The sequence below is a fragment of the Aphelocoma coerulescens genome, unplaced genomic scaffold (genome assembly GCF_041296385.1).
Source record: "Aphelocoma coerulescens isolate FSJ_1873_10779 unplaced genomic scaffold, UR_Acoe_1.0 HiC_scaffold_78, whole genome shotgun sequence".
Classification (NCBI taxonomy): Eukaryota; Metazoa; Chordata; class Aves; order Passeriformes; family Corvidae; genus Aphelocoma; species Aphelocoma coerulescens.
In genome coordinates this window covers 464,067-484,991 of record NW_027184064.1, presented here as the reverse complement: position 1 = coordinate 484,991, position 20,925 = coordinate 464,067, and the positions used below count along the sequence as shown (strand labels likewise).

At 41.1% G+C, this 20,925-nt stretch overlaps 1 protein-coding gene across 4 annotated transcripts in view; it reads right to left on the bottom strand.

Annotated features, from left to right (window-relative positions):
• Positions 1-20,925, bottom strand: part of APP (amyloid beta precursor protein) — a 248,267-nt gene that overhangs the window by 192,604 nt on the left and 34,738 nt on the right. For all 4 annotated transcript variants that reach the window (XM_069000240.1, XM_069000242.1, XM_069000239.1 and 1 more), the window contains exon 2: positions 7,692-7,859. In XM_069000240.1, coding sequence (XP_068856341.1) covers positions 7,692-7,859 — 168 coding nt within the window. The remainder of the gene's footprint in view (positions 1-7,691; positions 7,860-20,925) is intronic.

Here is a 20,925-nt window from a genome sequence, read left to right as displayed (position 1 = left end):
CCCGGGACAGAGATCCCAGTTGCCGGCCTCACTTCCGTCCAGAATGGTGTCATTGGCTATAGGGTCCCAGATGCGCAGCAGCCAGGTCAGGATGGACTTGTTCGCCTGGTGGGTGAATTCCCTCTGCAGGTCACACAGCTCACCCAAGGATAGCTGCAGGTGCGATGGGGAGGCAAGGACAACATTCTTTTGAACATAACAAGACTGTGGAAGACTGCCAATGTAGTCTGATTGTGTAGAAATAGAAATATGTCCTGATAAGTAAGCCACTTAGGAGCTAACAAGCTGGTATACTATATAAGTGCCTTTAGACTGCTAATAAATCGGAGTGTATTTTTCAACCATATTGGCTGGGGTCTGATCTTCTCCCCCCGCTGGGGATCCGAGCTCCCCGTCCCGCCGCAGCTTACGACATCTGGCGCCTGAACAGGGACACCGAACTTGGAACATCAAACTTGGAACACCAACTTCGGAACCTGGAACGCGGAGTACGGGACCTGAACACGGAACTCGGAATTTGTACTGGGACTGGTATTTTACTCCCTTTGACCTGGCGGGAGCCTAATGCGGTGCCGGGGCAGCGCCGGCGGGTGTGGAGGGTCGGCCGACCTCTAGCCTGGGCCACCTTAACATCGGTGGTTCGCCGCTTGGCTGCTAAAGGCTTGCCTGGACGCTGCAGTACCCTGATACTTGGGGCGCGCAGAGGCGCGGGTGGTATCAGAGTAGTCCGCGGGTTTTCGGTTTTTAGTTCGTGGTTTGCGGTTCGCGGTTTGTCCGCGGTTTTTGTTTCCGCGCTGAGTCGCGGGTCCGCGCTGGACGTGGGTTCGTGGGTTATCCGCGGGTAATAGTTTCGCGCAGAGACGCGGGGTTTTCGCTTTGGATGCGGTTTGTGTTTCGCACTGAGTCGCGGGTTTGTGGACGCGGTCATGGAAACTCAGGCAGCCTTTAATGTGTTTTTACGCTTTTTAGAAAAGCAGGGAATTAAGGAGATAAACCTTTATAAGGAACTAGTTAATCCAAGATAGTTTAAAATGAAAGCTACAGAAACAAGAGCTCCCAAATCCACCTGGAGAGCAGTAATTAGTACTTTCTCAGAAGTAAAAACAGAAAAGACAGTTGCCGCGGTTGCCATAGAGACTGTAGAGAGCGGCAGCGCGGGCTGTAGCAGCTCTGCGAAAGTATCAGACGCGGGACTTACAGAGCAGCGGCCAGAGACCGCGGCAGAGTCCGGGGTAGCGCGGTCCTTCCGGCTGGCCACAAGAAAAACCATTACAAACACAGCAGCGCGCGTTCGCTCATTGCGAGAGTTACTAAACCCGGCAGAGCCGGATGTTAACTCTCCGACAGCCGGAAGAGTAATGGCCGCGAAAGCGGAAGCGCAGACACGAGACCCAGGGGGCGGGGCGCGGGCGGGCCAAAGAGACACTGGCAGCCCTGGTGCCCGGCCAAAAGCAGCAGCCCAGCCAAAAGCGGCGGAGGGTGACCCCCCCCCGCACCGGACTGCGGGACAGCCGGCAGCAGCGCAGCTTTTACAGTTTCGTCTCCTGAAAAGCCAAAGCCGGCCGGGGCGACCCGGAAACAGCCCCAAATGAAAGAGAAGTACAAACAACTAATGCAAAAAGTCATCAAAAAGCTTACTAACTTATCTATACTAAGCATTTTATAGTTTGTCTTTACAGCAGATGTCCTGTGTTCAAAAGCATTACATCAGTATCCTACAGTTGTTGTTAACCCCTTCACAGTTCCTGCTCTGGGAACAAGCGTAGACTGCAACACTGCAGAATGTCCTGCAACAACAGGGACAAGTCATTGCTACATCACTGACCAGAGAGGTGCCCGGTGGAGTGGTGCCATGCTACAGGACCCCTAAACGAGACAGCACAGTCAGCATCAGCTCCTGAGGAAAGTGATGCCACTACCATAACAGCTGGGACTCTGAGACCTGTCCTGAGGACCAGATCCACCACTCTCCATAGCGGGAGAAATAATGAGACTCTGGGGCAAAAATAACAGCTGCCCTGGGTGGTTGCTAGTGACTGGTGGTGGGTGTCGGGGAACTCTTTCCGAAGACAAAACTAAGAAAAATAATTTTTCCAAAGACAAAACTAAGAAAAATAATTGCATAAAATTTTGGGTATATTGCAAAAAGTTTTTGAGTATAACACCAAACTCAGAAGTAAAGTGAAAAATTGTTTTTTTTGAATGTCTTGAAATAAAAGTTAATTTTAAGTTCTGTTAAGTTTAAGTTCTGTAGAATTTAAGTGATAAGGTTAAGTTGTATAACGTGTAAGTAGTGTTAAGTTTAATTCATGTTAAGTTTAAGTGTTGTTAAAGTTAAGTTTAAGTAAAGTTAATTATAAGTTCTGCTAAGTTAAGTTGTGTAGAGTTTAAGTGATGTCAACACTGCGCAGCCATTAAGTTTAATATAGCCTTGCACGTGCTTAATAAGTTAAGTGTGTATTATTAATGTTAGACATGTAATAATATAAAGTTGAGTAGCTATTGATCTTCTGCTATTAGGCCACAGCCACGGCTGTGAAAGGTTTAAAGGTTTATGCTGTTTAAGTCTTTCTAATTATTCTTCCTATTTCACTAATAGATAAGTAAGTTACATCAATTAACTACATAATTATAGAAGAAGACGGTCTCAACTTAGAGGGATAATTAAAGTTGCTAGACTTTAAAATTATAACTAGTTTTATTTGTATAGCATTTGATTACTGTAGAACTGGCAGTTTGTTCACCTTGCCTCCCGATGCTCGCAGTAGATAATATACAAAGTCACGACATCTGCGATCCCTCCAGCATTGCTTGCACAAAAGAAAAACGGGGAATTTGTTGGAGAATGGAATTATTGGGATCAATAAAAGAACTGTGCAAGCTATTGAGCTGGAGGTTTTTGGGCCTGTGTGTGTGAGACACTTTCCGTGGGAAAAGCCTCTGTGAAAAGCAAAACAATTTCAGCCTGAGAAATTTCAGGGAGTAACGTACTTGCAGGTGCGATGGGGAGGCAAGGACAACATTCTTTTGAACATAACAAGACTGTGGAAGACTGCCAATGTAGTCTGATTGTGTAGAAATAGAAATATGTCCTGATAAGTAAGCCACTTAGGAGCTAACAAGCTGGTATACTATATAAGTGCCTTTAGACTGCTAATAAATCGGAGTGTATTTTTCAACCATATTGGCTGGTGTCTGATCTTCTCCCCCCGCCGGGGATCCGAGCTCCCCGTCCCGCCACGGCTTCCGACAGATAGCGACCGAGGGATGATCTCTGGCTCTGTTTCTTCTGCTGGGTGTGAAGGTCCTGCTGCATCCTGATCAGTCGCTCTGCGGACTGATTTGCTTTTTGATTTCTTCTTCTGAATGGGGGCAACTGCTATCGGTTTAGGCTGTTCTGGTTCAGTGACAGTTTGTATGGAGACTCTGACAGCACCTTTTTCTCCTCTGTGATAGTCTGCATAGAGATGGACACTGTTCTTTGCTTTTGGTTCATTTCTTCTTTTTGACAATCTGTATAGACATGGCGTTTGTTGCTCTGCTCTTTTCTCTCTCATCCTGAGGATGCTGTGCCATAGCTCTGATTCTAAGCATGGTGGACACGGTGCAGGCTGTACAGAGAAGACAAAGCAGAACTAACAGTAAAATTATGCTTTCTTTGACATCCAGAGGGAACTCAATATTTTCAAAAACTGTTGTGTCAGGCATGAAAGGCTGAAAAAAACCCCATTCTTTAATCCTCCCCCACGGGGCTGGGTGTGATTGTTGAGGCCCCAGATGTAGCCACCTGGAGTAGGACAAGCAGACAAAGTTGAGTATATATTCCAAATTATGGTCATCGCCTCGGAGGTTATCATGCAGTAGGAATAATAGACTAATAAAGCAAATTTTATACCATACCCTGGTCTACACAGGAGCATTACAATCAGCAGAGAGTTCCCCACGTGTGGAAAAATATAGAGAGCTAGGTACAAGACCCATGTAGGCACGTTGAGCATCATAGTGAGTAGGTGGCTTCTACAACACAAAATTGTAATTCTGACTTTTCTCAGCACCCGGCCCCATATTGGGTGCCAAAACAAACTAGTGGGAGGCACCAAGTCAGAATGACAATTTAATAGGGAAATAAAAGAAAAAAAAATAAAGGCAGAAAACACTGGGTTAAACTGACAGAGTCAGGATACAACCTAGCACCCTGTTAGTCAGGGTGGTGGTGGTAGTCCAATAAAAATGGTGGCTGCAGTCCTCCTGAAGTGATGGATGTGGTTCTGTCAAAGCAGTGATCCTGTAGAGGGGTCTGCTCTTCCACGGAAGGTCTAGTGGTGACTATATAGCTTCTGTCCTCTGGGAATCCAGTGGAAAAGTTGCCTCTGGTGTTCAGAATCTCAGATTATATCCAGGATGGAATGCTTGGTTCCTCCCTCGGAGTGGAGCATCTCCCAATGGGATGATGAGTCACGAGGCAAGACGCTGATGGGCTCATTAACAGAAGATAGTCCGGAGGGAGTTATCTCTGAGTCATGGGGCATGGCATTGACGGGCCATTAACAGAAAGATAGTCCGGGGGCAGGAGGCAAGGAAACACTGCCCCACCTGGTTTCAACAGCTCATGAGGATGGTAATAGAATACACTGCAACCCAGGACACCAACTCTTCCATCTGTCTTGTGGGGTCATGGGCAAGTTTAATCATAGTAAAGCATCAGTGCCATTCCCTGGCCAAAGCCAAAGCCCAGCATGCCACAGATCTGGCCAAAGGGGTGTGGGGAAGGAGAGAGGACCATGGGCAAGAGTCGTACAGAACTGGGAGCTTCTTGCCATGCTGCTGGGTTGGATCAACTTCCATGTGGCTTTTTGTTTCAAATTACTGTCAGCAGATCTGAACTTCCTAATATTTGCTATCCATTTCTGAATTTATTACCAGCATTCAAAAACCTGGGGCTCACATGATTCCACCCACCCCAAAACACCTACTGGCAGAGACCCCATTGCTACCTCATGCTCTTATGCCCTGGACCACCTTGTCCCTTCTCCATCAGCAGCCTAGAGCAGCTGCACTGTGCATCTCAAGGAGGTGTGTGGGAAGGACATGGCAGGACAGCAGGACATTGGCAGTTTCCAGCAAACAAACCGAAAGCATACTGGTGAGCACAGCAAGAAAAGATGGGGGCTGTTTGCGAGATTCCCATGTTTCAACACACCACAGCAGAATTGCTCACTTCAAGTTGGTGAAAGCATACTGCTCACATAATTAACAGAGATTAACTAAAATCTATAAATGCCCACCCCATTTTTAGGGAGTAGACCTGCCAGCACTTTGCCCCACAACAGGGCAGAACTCCATAAGCCATACTTTTAACTGGAGCTGGAGACACTGCAAAATTATGGTGATCATCTAATCTTCACTAAGCTACTAAACAGTCAAGCACACAAAATAGGGCTTAACACACTGGAGTTTAAGTATTTACCCTTAAAAACCCAAGTAACACAAGGTCTCTCCTCTGTTTCAGTTACGAGAAAATTTCAGATTTGAAAAAAAATTCACATTAAAAGAGACCTATCATGGTTCCTTAGACCTTCCTCAGCTCCAGCCAGGACTCACATCTATGCCAGACCAAGTTGCTTGCACCCTTGCCCAGTTAAGCTCTCTTGGTCTCCATACATGGCAAACAATTTTTTACCTTAGAGAGCCCAAATTTTTCTTATTAGTCTCTTTGTCATTTTGATGCCATGAAGATTTCTTGCCTTTTCTTTTATACCCCTTATATACCTTTTTACAACTACAGTATTCTTAGTGCTTTTTGCCTACATTCTTGGACTTGTTTGTCAAGCTAAGAGACTAAACATTTTAGAAGCTTCCTAGCTAGTGGTCAGTGTGCCCCAGTCCTCAAAGTCCTCTCCAGAACACATTCTGTAAATGAAGATAGAACCATCCAGGGGAAGGCTCCTTGGGGAGGGTGGCTCACTTGAGCCTCTCACCGGGGAATCTTTGATAGATATGATAATTAGTAAAACCTATAATGTTATACCAGATCTTCTGGGGCGCGCATTTTGCGGGGTGCATTTCAATGCACATGACCTGGACGTGTGCACCTAAGGATCCTTAAAATAAATACCAAGGTAAAATCGCTTTTCCCCTTCTAACCATGTATGACTCTTGATTTTAAGACCAAGAAAAGGCATCAATTTAACAATCTATTGTCTATTACCTTCTGACTGCTTTTGCTTACCTCTTCTCTAATTCTGAGAGGGCTTTTTTTTATTAAATGCCACCCCAAATTTCAAAATCACCTGAAAGTCGGTTGATGGTTACAGCTCTGAGACCTTGTTCCACAATCCTTCCCTGCCTGCAGCATTTGTGGTTGAACCTCCAACCTACTGAGCCCCCAAACTTTCTAATCTTACTTCCATAATTCACATATTTATTCCTGTAATTTCATATAGCCTTATTACCTTTAGTCATCGATGCTCTTCTTTTTTTAATTATTCCTTTCCTCACCCTCAATAATTTCATTATGCATAACTCAACTTTATTTAGATCAAAGACAACAGAAAACCAGAAGAAATCTTTGAAACTGTACTAGTAAGACAGGTTAGGTATTTTTGTTAGTGACAAACAAAAATATGAGTTTCACAAAGCAATTTTCTTAGTAAAGAGTCACAGCTACTGATGAAGAAGCAATTTCAATTGCCATTACAAAATCATCCTTAAAATGAATATTTTGCCCAAATGCAACAAAAACTGAACAAAACACTACAAAAACCAAAGAACAATCAATGGGTGAAATGACAGGAATGAAGATGCTAAGAGAGCAGAGACCTGAAAAATAAATTGTCTTGCTTTCTAAAGAAATATTTTCACAGGAACTGGTTTTACATTTAGGAAACAAAACAGCTACTCCTATGGCAATATGCAATAGCCCCCCCCCCCCCCCCAAAAAAAAAAAAAAAAAGAAAAAAAAGAAAAAAAAGAGATGGCATAGCAAATGTAAGGACTAAGGCAACTCGAACCATGCCCTCTTGTTTCACTACATGAAATAACACATTTTCTTTTCAAATTGTCACACACTGGTATGAGGTTATCGTACTATCACATCATGGAGACAAAACAAAATTAGATCCACAATCTGTTCTTAGGATATAAGCAAGTGGGTAAAAAGTTTCTGCTCTCAAATATGAAATCAGTCATTGTGATGTCATCTGTAGGGGAAGCTTTTCTATTAAGAAATTCTGAATGGTTCTGCGTGCAGCAGAGGCCAATAACTCTGGACTGCACAAGTGCATTTCAGTGTCTTGGTAGAACAACAAAAGTCATGCTTCAGCTTATTGTTCCAAATTAGTCCAAAAAGACCAAGGGCATTTTAAGTAATAAACTGCCACCTCAGCTTTATTCAGAACACTTTATAAGAAAGAAGTCTACTGCACACATATTATACAAAAATTATCCCCCAAGAGTAGAAGAGAGAGAGACAAAATTTTCCAACAGTCCCAGTGACTCCCTCAGCAAACAATTCCCAAAGTTGTTTTAACAAGCGCTGGACAGAACCTCTTCAGAAAGGACAAGAAGGCAATGGAGCAGAAGAGGTCAAAAAATAAAACGAAAGATCCCTACAGACTGAGCTCTCCAGCACACGCCTGCACTTAGGCTTTCGAACGAACAACCACTACAGTTATTCATGATACAGCACTTACTTCCTGGCAGTACTGAAGAATCCCTTCTTTTGTCCCAATGCAGGTCTTGGTGCCAGAGGGGTCTGATTCCCACTTTCCGTTCTGCACGTTCATGTGCATGTTGAGTTTGCCACAGAACATGGCAATCTGAGGCTCCGCCAGCAGCCCTGCATTTCCATCAGCAGGCACCTGGAAGGAGAAGAAAAGTTTTAAGCTCACATCTGACATTTCAGTCCAGCCAAAGCAGCAACAGGTCAAGCAAGCCTGAAACAAACTCCAGACTCATCCACCCATTGCAGCAAAGACCAAATTTTTTACTCAGGAAGATGTGAGAAATGCAAATTGGGGTCTTCACAGAAGTTCAGATTACAATAGTATCATTTTAAAGCTGTAAGCAAACTGTTTTGTGGCCCAAAACTGTCTTCTTACCAACTTGGGGTAAATACAGAACAACAAGCACAGCTGGAGCACAATTATAGAAGTTTAATTTTCCAAACATAGCTGTTATACTGTGGGAGGAGGGGTTTATTAACAACAAAAAAGTAACAAGTTTTTAGCAAGAGTTTCCTAAAAAAGCTCACTGTGTATCTTTTTTCAAGCCCCTCAGTAGTTCATCTCCTTGTTGAGCATACAGGCTCTATTTTATCATATCTTCTGAAGATGGTGGGTTAAAAGCAGCTTCCACCTAAGCTTTTCTTGGACTGAACCTCAAAATACAGAGGGGCTGGAGAGGTATCAAAATAGGTCTGCTAAAGGTCTAGCTCACTGTTGCTGCCTGCTCCGAGGTCACCTTTCCCCCTCCCCGAGACAAGTCAGGACTTGCCCCTGCCATGTTCTCTGAACCACTTTGTTCTAATGAGCAGGCAAAACCAAAAGTAACTCAGACTCTGGAGCAGTGTCTGATTGGCCAGTTACCCCAGGTCCGCCCCTAGCTCTCCCCTTTCCCTTCCCCTGAATAAAAGAGAGCTCAGAGTGGGCCCGCCCTCTTTGGCTCAGCTCCCTTCTGCGAATAACTCATGTGTGTCTGTCTCTATTGAAAGCATCTGATTGCAAGACTGAAGCATAAGCCAAGGGCTATATTTCTACCTCTTTGCTTCTACTAGTGGTATTAGCTTTGCAGCTACCATTTGCCGCTTTTTAGAGCTACAGAAATGCTAGATCGTCCATGCTACCTCTCTAGACTGCTTGAGGCTAAGGTGTTGAACTACAAGCCTAGCCGGTAAAAGCGATGTGAGTATAACCACAGCTCACAATCAAGAATTACAGAATACCATCTCCCCAAAAAGCATTAGAATACCAGGCTCAAGACAGGGGCTCCTCTTGAACCACAGACATACTGTCCTTGACACCCAAACCAAGCACTGCTGGGGCATAGAGCCAGACATGAGAGGCACCCTCAGCATGGATTTAAATCTCTCCCATGGGACCACAGCACTGAAGGCAAATCAAGAGCCAACCCCTGAATGTATAAGCTAAAAGGACTCACTTCTGTTTTACATCTGAGGAACACGACACAAAGAGAAACCTCTTCTCTGCGTTAGGTACCTCAAGAGGCAAGTCTACAGCTCTCCACTGCCCCTCACACTCCAAAGGCAAGTCCATCATATTCAAGGTACAGCAGAGTATTCATTTCAGTTTAAATATCTATTTTCAACTTTTAATCTCTTAGCTAGAAAACTTCTCAAGAGGAAAATAAAAAACATTTTAAAAATTCACAAAAAACTGAAGAAACAGAATTATGGTATTATGGGAGGTATCCAAACCCGGGATATTAGTTTCACTCTTTGTTTAAACAAACACAAAAAAAGACTTAAAGAATTTTATATGCCTACAGTACTAAAAAAACCCCAAACTCCACACTAAGAAACACTGCAGGAGCAAACATCTAACTATCCATTAGATTAGCATTGAAAGTGAAAATGCCAAAATTAAACCAAGGTTTTGTTTGTTTTCTTTTAAAGAGAAAGGAGAGAACATTTCTTTTCGTTTTCACAAGATGTTAACTTGCCACTGCAATTCAGCTCAAAAAAATAAAAAATATATAAAAAGACAGGAACACCTCAGCTGGCTGAGATTTCCCTTTACTATCTCAATTTCTCTTCTCCTGTGAAACAAGTACATTCTGCACCATTTAAAAGTCAACTATCACTGTTGTTTCACTGGAAAATTAGAGAATTTTCCAATAACGGGGGTGTCACCTTGTCTTGGCTTGCCTCGATCAGCAAAACTATCACATGCTTACTCCTCCTAATACCTTCAGAAACTTTGGAGAGCAACTCAAATGTAACACGTCTATAACAATCTGCAAAATAGCCTCCAAGTTAACTATTTTATTTTTCTTTATACATGCAACATAACCCTATCAAAATTTCAATAAAAATAGATGTAAGTCATTCCACAGGTGATATATGGATGAGAACTCTATATTCCCAGTCCGCTACTCCAACTCAGATCTTTATTAAATTAATAAAGCACACAGTAGTCACACTGAGGCAGATTTAAAATTTTTTTTCACTCAATATCATAGTTCTAAATTTATCAAGAACTTGCCCTGTGGTTTTGTAACTGGGAGCTTTTGTATTTTTTTTGTCCTAGCTAGAAAGACAGATAAAATTTAAAGTGCTATCAATTGAACTCTAAAAACACAACCTATGCCTGTCTACTTAAAATCTCATTCCCTTCAGAAAAGCCATGACATCTCCCAGCTTAATTAAATTACCAGATGATCACATTTAGCCTTCTGTATTTTGAGATGTCAGGACCTGATGACCTGCTCAGCATAGCACTTCATCTGATTGATTAGGACAGCTAAATGTTTCTAATTATAAAGAAATACTAAAGCAACTAACAGACATTGTAAACCAAACTAAAGTACTTAGATCATAGGATCAAAGATTCATTTGGGTTGAATGAGACTTAAAGATTGAGTCCAACTGTAAACCTAACGCACCAAGTTAAAGCAAAATAAAAGCCAAAAATAAAAGATAAAATTTAGCTGAGATAACTAATTTCAAGGGGTCTCTATATGGTGCAAGTTCCTGATAACATAAAATCTCATGAAATATTACTTATTTTAAGAAACATCGAACAGCAGTTTGATCACAAAGGAAACTGAACACCAGTATTCTGGGGGAAAGGCAGGGAAATGTAGCACTTTCTGTAAAAAAACATACACTAACAAAGAATAAAACCTAAAATAAAAAATGCAGGAGACTAAAACATTAGTAAAACCAACACAATGATTTGTCCCACCCATACTATCATAACATTTTAAACTTGTGAATGAATTAATCGCTGGTCACGTCAAAGGTATATCCAGCTTAAATATGTGAGCTGGTGACGAATTTTATGCATCACTCAAGTTTTCTTCATAACCAATGGTTTAATTCATTTACATTCATACCCTCAAAAGAAAAAAATATCTGCATTACAATGCAATTAAATAATCTAGAGCACTGATCTACACTGATAAGCAGCTTCTATAGAAGTAATGCTGAATAACATAAAGCTATAGTCCAGTTTATTACACCAACACCTGTAGTGGTAAATCTCTCCTTCACTAATCCTAGAGCTCTCAGTAAGATTAGTCTCCCAAAGAGTAACTCACAGGACGCAAATTACATTAACAGCAACTATTTATTAATATTCTGCAAAAGCAGAAACTCCAAGCATATTACTGGAACTGTAATCACATATTATTTTGTCTCCTTTGCAAACAACTTTGAAGTAGCAGCATGGCTTTTTTTCCTGCCTCTTGGCAAATCATTAAATAAAAGACCAATTAGCACAGCATCTCAAGGTTACTTCAAATGTTATGCTCAGGTTTTCTCAGTATATCCAGTTTTCAGAGACCAAGTAAGAACACTACTCATCACTTACACAAGACATCTGTAATATGATTTCTGCAATGGGAACTACATAAATTTGAAAAATGGCATCTACAGGACTCTGAAAAAATTAACTGAATTGACGGTACACTATTTAGATCTCTACATTAGTCTACTATGTCCCAAGACATTCAAGCACTAGCCTGACATCTTCTTCATATAGAAAACAAAATTACTGATTTTTAGAAGTGTAAGGGTACAAGTTCTTAAAGAAAGGCTCCATGGCTGTGGTAAAGCTCAATGCTGACAGCAGGAACTCCCATAAAGAATTCCAGCATATCAGAGGCCTATCTTCCAGTTTCAAGACTCATTTCACTTCCAGCTGAGCACATCTTCCTTTGCTACATTTCCTTATGAGCAGATAAATGATGACGTGCTTAAAATATTGTTTTAAAGAAAGCAAATTCAAAATACCTTTCAAGTAGGCTTTCAGTATTTTGCATGCTTTCATAGGTGGGGATATTAAAGCAAAGAAAATCCAACCAACACTAAAGACTGAAATCAGAAGACAGCTCTGTAAGATAAAGCCCACTGGGTATATAACTGCTTTGGATATGGAAAGAAGAGGGACAAAACAAGGTCAGGCTTAGCAAGGCCACCTGAATGGCATAATTTAATTACTGGAGCCTATCTTTAAGAATAGGTGTTTCATAGCATTTTTCTGTTTGTTTTTAGAGGGAAAATAGTCATTACAAGTATTTATTTCAAAATGCTGAGTTACATATAACACAGGAAAAAGAAATCATGCAAGCATTAAAATACTAATATGTAGGGAATCTGTTTCCTTTCCATGCTAGGAAGCAGTAGAGATGCCTCTGCTTTCCTGTCTTTCAGGCCTGGCAATTTAACACATCTGTTTGAGAAGAGATGCACATCCACATGACATGCTGGATGCCATTTATACCATTCCTGAGACACGCAAAAATGATTTTGATAGCAGAGTACAGAGGACTGAAAGAAGTTTATCCAATAACAAAACTATAATAAGGAATACCTTACATTAAGAAAAAAAGTATGTGGAGTTTTTTAGCTCACTGGCATTCCATCATAATATCAAAAGGCCTTTTCGTGTCAAACACTATCATTATTTAAGACAGAAAGCATAGCCCTCTCCCCCCCTCCATTCTCTCTGTCATTGCTTTTTGCAGATACAATTAGTGTATTTGCTAATAGCGCTTCATAATCCCTATTTAACCAACAAGTGTTGGCTTTTTTCACAATTCAGGTTATATTCAGAAAACACAGTCTGCAAGGTTTTACTCTCAAGAGGTTTTCCGTCAAGGGACCAAAGTAACACCACTTCCAATAGCTCTGCTATTAACTTATAATTAAGAACTACAACATAATAGGGAAATAAGCATCAGACCTTCTATGTGCTGTTATTAACCACTGAAACATCAAAAACCATTTCGCAGAAGTCCGTAAGACAGCTTCTGTGATTCATATTGCTTTATTCTGCAAACACCAACCTGAAGCCACTTTTATAAACATTCAAAGTGTACCTAATTTGCAATAATTACTTAATTTGTAATTACTTTCAAGAAAAGGACATTCAATAACAATCTCCATATCTACAACTTGTTCAAGAACAGCAAATGTCCTCCTTAGTTTAGATGACTAAAATAATCCCTTGCTGATTTTCATTTTTAATGCTAACACCAGTTCAAACCTCCAACCAAGAAGTCAGTGACTACAGCTTTAAGGTTTAACAACTTCTGTTGACAAAAATAGTAAAACAGGGGCTCAAATAATGTGAACAATTAAGTATATCCACTCATAACACATCACCCTTCCAACCCATGGCTGTGCTTCCTCCAAACTTTTATACCGTATTTGGGTTGAAATCTGAGGTTTCACATTAACTAAAGCAGCACCAATTTGCATACATAGCAGTTTATTTCCTCTATGACTATTAACAAAATAAAAGAAATTCTATCTTAGAAGTGGGGCCACTCATAACTGTTTTTCCTATAAATAACAGAGGTAAAAATAGAATGAGTATGAAAGGACTCTCTGCTTGCCTTACACATTCAGTGAGCAAAACACGATACAGAGACTTGTTATTCCCAGTGGAAAGACCAGGTTTGTTCCACTGGACTGTCTAGTCTGCTGAGCCCTACCAGTGAAGACTGTTGCCCAGTTCTAGAAGTCTACAGTTCAAACTGGGCAAATGCCATGCAAATACAGGCTTATGTCACCGGACACAAATCCATGACTTCTTGCATGAGTTAGCCATCAACTTTGGCATACTGTAAACTATTACACTCTGCTCTAGATATTATAGATATTAATATAAAATATTTCTCCTCCTAGCTTTGTTAGGATCTTCACAGAACAAAAATGCTTTAAAGACTATTTGTTTTTAAAAACCTGCACACAATGAAAAAATCTCCTCCTTTCTTAAGAATGCAATCAGGACCAAAAAAAAAAATTAGAAAATAAGGCACCCAAATTAGAAAAGGGGGTAATATCAAATTATTGTCGCCTCACAACTTCAGGATGGTTGTTTGTCAAAACCAAGGAAAAGTTTCCATCTCCTCACTTTTCTGTAGAGAGGAAAAAGAGTAAGGTTGCCAAAATCAACACGAATAATTTAGAAACAGTGTTTCATTGTATAATGTTCACATAGAAACAGCAGCAGCAATTACTGCTGTCAACAGCCTATAGAAATAGGTCAGAAAAACATTTTACGGATTACTCACTAAAACTGCTCAGTACAGTTGCTCCTCCTGGAAGACAAACATTTATCGCAAACAGTCACAGAAAGAACCACCTTCCTAACCTGCAGAAAACCCTGTGAAGATCGAGATCTGATTTACAAAAAGCCATCATACAAAATTTGGTTGAGAAACACACTCCATCAAAAAGCTTCTGGAAAACCAGAGAAGTTTATTTGCCCTGACTATAACCTATTTAACCCAAGTGCAACTATCTGTGCACTGTCCTCCTGGCCTGCTTCATAAACAGTGATGCCAAAATGCATCACAGCAGCACAATACACACATCTCCACAGCAGCTCAAGAATCAACTGCTCCACAAATAACATAAAAGCAACTCTGCCTTTGAGCCTGCAGAGGAAAATATAGTATTCTCAAAACTATCTTCTGGCAGCCAATCATTCTCCTCACCCACACCCTTCACAAGGTCCTGAGATATAGGCTGTATTTATTCCATACGTATTAGTTTTAGTGCTTCCCTCAGGTCACGTTCCACGTACTTGTAGAATGACACCCCAACCCAGCCCCAGGTGTTTGTCAAAACCAAACCAAAAATATGCCAGGACTAAGCACCGAGTTCACAAGGATATCTTGTAGAGCAACAGGGAGGTGAGTGCTCCCCTCCCTGAAGTCCTGAGTGAACCAGCAACCAAGTGCATACAAGAGATATTCACAAGACCTGAGCAGAAGTGTCTATATAAACAGCTGACCTGCATGTGCATATGTCAAGAGCAAGTGGATTTCCCTCCCTGGGGTCCCTGGCATCACTAGGAAGCACTAGAACCACAAGAGCAGCAGAAGCCTAGCTCCTGTGCTGAACCTGTCCAGTGTCATCCTGCACACACTTCCATGCTCCTGTGAGAGTGACTAAAAACTAAAATTTAGCTTCAAAAATCAGCATCTTTGAATGTCGTTATAAATGTGAGGAATTATCACAGGGAGTACCCCATCAAGTCAGAGAAGGCAGATCTTTGCATGAGCTACATGAACATAACAAAAACACATTCATCTATAAGCATAGTGTCAAGAGCTTCTTACCTACCACCAACACTACCAGCAACATGTCTGCTTCCAAAAAAAACCAAAAAACCCTAAAAGCCACACTCCCATAACCTCCAAGTTGAGCATCTTAATTTAAGAAGATGTGAAGGTGCTTGAATGCATCCAGAGGAGAGCTACAAAGCTGCTGAAAGGGCTGAAAGGAACGACATCCCATAAGGAAAATCTGAGGACTCCAGGCTTACCTAGCTTGGAAGAAAGGAGGATGAGGGGTAACCTCATTCCTCCCTACAGCTTCCTGAGGAGGGAAGTGGAGAGGGAAGTGCTGAGGTCTTCTATGTAGGATCCAGTGATGGGATGCATGGGAATGGTTCAACCCTGTGCCAGGTTCAGACTGGACATTAGAAAGTATTTTTTTACCAAGAAGATAGTCAAACACTGGAATAGGCTTCCTGGAAAGGCTGGCAATGCCCCAAGACTGTCAGTAGCAAATGGGCAATGCCCTTAGTAACAGGCTGTAACTTGGTCAGGCAGCTGGACTAGATGACCACTGTAGCTCCCTTCCAACTGAAATACTGTATTCCATTCTAGCCTCTACGTCACCATGGTCACAACCAGACCAGGAGTGCTAGCAGTTGTGCCCTACCAAGGGCAGGAGGATAATGGAAGGAGCAGGGACAACCAGGTCTTCTCTGGAATTACCTTAAAGAGTCCGTAGCCAAATTTACAGAGCTTTAAGTTAGCCATTGATAGAACAGTAACTGAAAACCCTCACAGCCAACACTTATCCCCAGCCTGCAGGTACCTCCACACAGTTTAGTCACCATTTTTTATATAAACTGCCATTTTGGCAGGAAGAAAAATTATAACAAGCAGATTGACCAAAATTATCCAAGACTGGAATGACTTTCAGGAAGCATTAAATCTAGTGCAGCACCAACTAACCATTAACATAGGGGATGGGAAGGTAGAGGAGGTGGAATAACATCAAGATTTTACAAGCTGAATAAAAAGTGCATTAAGGAGACAAAAGTAAAAAAAAAAGCTAATCCTGCTCCCAAGCTATTAATTTAGATTTTGAAACAGTCTTTGGTCATTTACGTGGCAATATGTGTTGACTAACAGAAGCAGGGTAAACAAGACAAATCCTGTCAGAATTAATGATCTTTTATTCATTTGGAAAAATAGGAGAAAAAAAAGATTAAATTCAGCAAGTGCATAAGTTTGACAAAAGAAGTGTTTAATGATACCAGAAAATATGACAAGTGTTATGATTTCTTTTGGTATATCTACACGTGCAGAAATGCTAATGACACTGCATTTAAATTTCATCACCTTCAAGGCTGTCACTACCCCAAAATAAACACAAGACTCTGTTTTTCAGGGCAAATCAAGGTTTTGCACTGAAATAAATCACTGTAAACCATCTAATTCTAGATTTGTATTTTCTATTCCAACACTCAAAGCCACTACCACTTATCTTAAACAAATATATGAAGTAGAAGACAAATAAGAGTGCATTTCACAGCAATGCAACAGACCACAGAACCAAGCTCAGTAATAACTTCGGGGGTCCTATCATACCCATGAAACTCACTGCTGCAAAACTGAAACTACAAGGTGAGAGCAAGTATTAAAAAAAGCCCTAACTTCTAGTTTGCGTTTATATTAAAGCACCTTTTTTTTTGGGTGGTGTAAATTGTATTTTAAGCCTATTTCATTGCATGTGTACCTGGAAAGGATGTGAAAAAGAAAATTACTATATGCAGAACCAAACTCGATAATATGAAATAAATTTAAATTCTATCTGTTCAGTCAAAAAATTATTAACAATCCTAGTTCAATGCACTTGATAAAGACGTTAACATTTGAGCAATGTCAGCTTCTCAAATGAACTTTATCCCTCAAATGTCAATCAATGCTCGGCAATTTATTGACTTATTTTTAATTCGACGTAGCTGAGGACTGTAAGATAGCTTCACATCTCATTCATCACATTTCCACTATCATGCTTAAGCATCTCATGGAAGAATTCTTCTGTACAGTATCCTCATTCCTTTTTTATGTGATTTGTTTTTCAACTTTTCCTGCTAAAACTAGGCTGCAAAAGGATAGTTTGTAATAGGATAGCAATCCCTTTCAGGGATGCTTATATTTTGCCTCCATCCCAAAAAAACTGTTGTTACTCAGCCTCTCACAGAGTCATATCTAACTTAGAAAGGCTTGTGTTGAAAAGGACCATTAAAGATCATCTCATTCCAGCCCCCTGCCATGAACAGGGACATCCTTCCACTAGACCAGGTTACTTAGAGCACCATCCAACCTGGCCTTGGACAATTCCAGGGATGGGGCAGCCACAGCTTCTCTGGGCAACCTGTGCCAGTGCCTCACCATCTGAATAGGGAGGAATTTCTTCCTAATATCCAATCCAAACCTACTGTTTGTCAGTTTGAAGTCATTCCCCCCTGTTCTGTCACTCCAGGCCCTTGTAAATAGTCTCTCTCAATCTTTTCTTTAGGCTCCCTTCAGGTACAGAAAGGCACAGTAAGTTCAGCCTGAAGCCTTCTCTTCTCCAGGTTGAATAATCCCAATTATCTCAGACTATTTTCATAGGAGACATGTCCCATGCCTGTGATCACTTTTGTGCCCCTCCTCTGGACTGGCTCCAACAGGTCCATGTCCTTCCTGTGCTGGGACCCCAGAGCTGGATGCAGCACTGCAGGTGGGGTCTCAGCAGAGCCCTGCTGCCCATGGGGCTTTGGATGCAGCCCAGCACACAAGGGGTTTCTGGACTCCCAGTACACACGGCTAGGGCGTATCCAGCCTCTCACCCACCAGCACCCCCAAGTCCTTCTTGTAGGGCTGCTCTGGATCTGTTCATCCCCAGCTTGGATTGATACAAGGGGTTGCCCTGCAGCAGATGCAGCACCTTCCACTTGGTTTGTTAAACCTCATGAGATTCCCATGGGTCACTTCTCAAGCTCATCCAGGTCCCTCTGGATGACATCCCACCCTTCAGGCAATAGCACCACTCAACTTGGTGATATCAACAATTTGCTGAGGGTGCACTCAATCCCTCTGTCCAGGTCATTAATTAAGGTATTAAATATCACCCCTCCCAATACAGACCCCTGAGGGACACCACTCATGTCACCAATGTCCATCAGGACTCTCAGCCATTGACCACCACCCTCTGGCTGTGATTATGCAATCTCTTTCTTATCTATCTACCAGTCCACTGATCCAATACATGTCTCTCCTATTTAGAGAGAAGGATGCTGTGGGGGACTGAGTCAAAGGCTTTACAGAAGTCCAGATAAATGACATCTGTAACACTTCCCTTGTCCACTGATGTAGTCATTCCATCACAGAAGGTGACTGGATTGGTTGGGCAGGGCTTGCACTTGGTCTGGAATCACCTACCTGTCTTCCATGGGCCTTAGTGTGCTAAGGATGGTTCTAGAAGGCTCTAGAAGGATGTTCAGATGCATTTTGAAGGAGGAAAAAAGGAAAAAAAAGGAAATAAAGTATTTAAATTACCTGTTTGGCACTCTTTTTAATCTTTTTAGATCCTTTTGGGCAAACAAACAAACTCTGCTTACAGTACAGATGACAATACGGTTTCAAAGGCCTCTGTTTAAGTAATTGAACTTGAAACTTTCCAAATTAATTAATTAATTAATACTAATAATAACAACTTTAAAAAACAGTGCAAAAACCACAACATTGGAGTTACACTTCTAAGCATGATTCTTGTATTACTGATTACACAGTGCTAACATCCTGTATTTTTGACAATACAGTAATTAGACAAAGTGAGAAAGTATACAAGGCACATGAGTTCTCCTGAAACCAACTTCCTTGAAAAAGAGATACCAGATTTTTCAATTTGGAAAATCCTGTGGGCTTACATCATTTTCCTATTGTAGAAAGACAACATTAGATGACTGAACTAATTACTCTAAATCTACAGAATTATTACTGCACTGCAGCAACAATACGATGCATTTGTAAGCTTCTCCAAGAAAAAATGGAAGTCAAAACCAACCTGCTCAGAGGATTTTTCCTGTGTTCCAATCTGAACAAAGCTTTTTCTACCTGAGCAAAATTCACCACAGCCAGAAGAGCTGTAATTTTCCTTGTGAAACAGGACCTCCACTGTGGGAGACAGAGGAGTAGAAACTCCTGCAATTAAAGGAGGCTTTGATTTACAACCCTGGAAGAGACTAGGTCTGGCTTAATTGACAGAGATTTGTGGACTTTAAGCAAAAGGATTACAAACTTGTGTTCCTATCATTATAAGTAAAATTGTACACTGGGTGTTTTGGTGAAGGGTTTTAAAATATAATAGTGTGATTTTATATAGTTTAAGTTAAGAAAGTAGATGGTATAAGAGAGACAACTGTGTGTACGTGACATGAGAAGTTATTGGTCAAGACATAGCTGCATTGCAGTGAGAAGTACCACAGGTGATAGGTCATTAATCTAAAACAAAGTGTCGTGTTAAGTATCTATTGGATTAGAAAGTTATAAATTACGATGTAACCCTAAATCTTGTGACTAGTCGCCATTACTCGTATGTGTTGTAAAATCTCACGCCTCGACTGATGCGTTTGTTATTTTAAACAATAAATTCGTGTAGTTGCATAGTCCCATCCCTTAAAGTTATTTTCCTCCGACACGTGAAAGCGCGAGAAACGGACACTCCACCCTGCGTCAACTGGATTTCAAAGGAAGCTCTGAGACTGATATTTTATTCTCATTATTAATTATCTTGCATACAGTTCTTTATCTGCCCTTGATACAGAGGCACCATCTACACTGCTAAAGCAACTCTTCCATGGACTGCATTATTTGTCATTCTCCAAAGATACAAACTGGATCATCCTCTGCTGTCATTGGGCTGAGCCACAAACATCTGAACAGAGCCATGGGAGAAGTCTGATGTAATTCACCAGTTTTAACACAAGGCGTTTCAGCTATTTTGCACTATGACAGCACTCCACATTTATGCCAAAGGTCCCTCTCATCTTCTTTTGATGCAGAACTATTTTTTGCTCAAGTGGCGAGTCTGTGACTCAGTCTTCTCTGCAAGCTGTCTGACTAGTTGGATTACTAGAATTATTATTATATTAATAAAAATAACCATTTCCCAATTTCATTCCACAAACAACATGAAGATGAATTAACAAGATATTTCTGGCATTTGCTGACTTCAACCATCAAGTGTTTCACATGATGAGGACATGCTGACTGCTTACAAGGAAGAACACGCCCAGAAGATCCTTCCTGAAATTTTTATGCTACCCAAGATGCCAACACATCACCAATTGGACAAACGATTTTTTAGCACACAGAAACACCACTATAAGCAAGCCACAAGGAACTAATCTGTCAACAGCAGGATTAAACAATGTAACACATTACCTGGATGACCTTCAAGGCATATAGAAAAACCTGACAGAGTCAAATAGATGGTTGACAGACTCCATTCATTTTGAGTTGAAGGTCTAGTTCTTCAATCCTTCCTCTAAAAAAAAATCTATGAATTTTTATCTCTCCACAACAGAGCTGTGATAAGGGAATTAATACAGCATTATTAGACATCCCATGCTGAAACAGATCCTGCCCTGGATCTGTTTTTAGGGTACT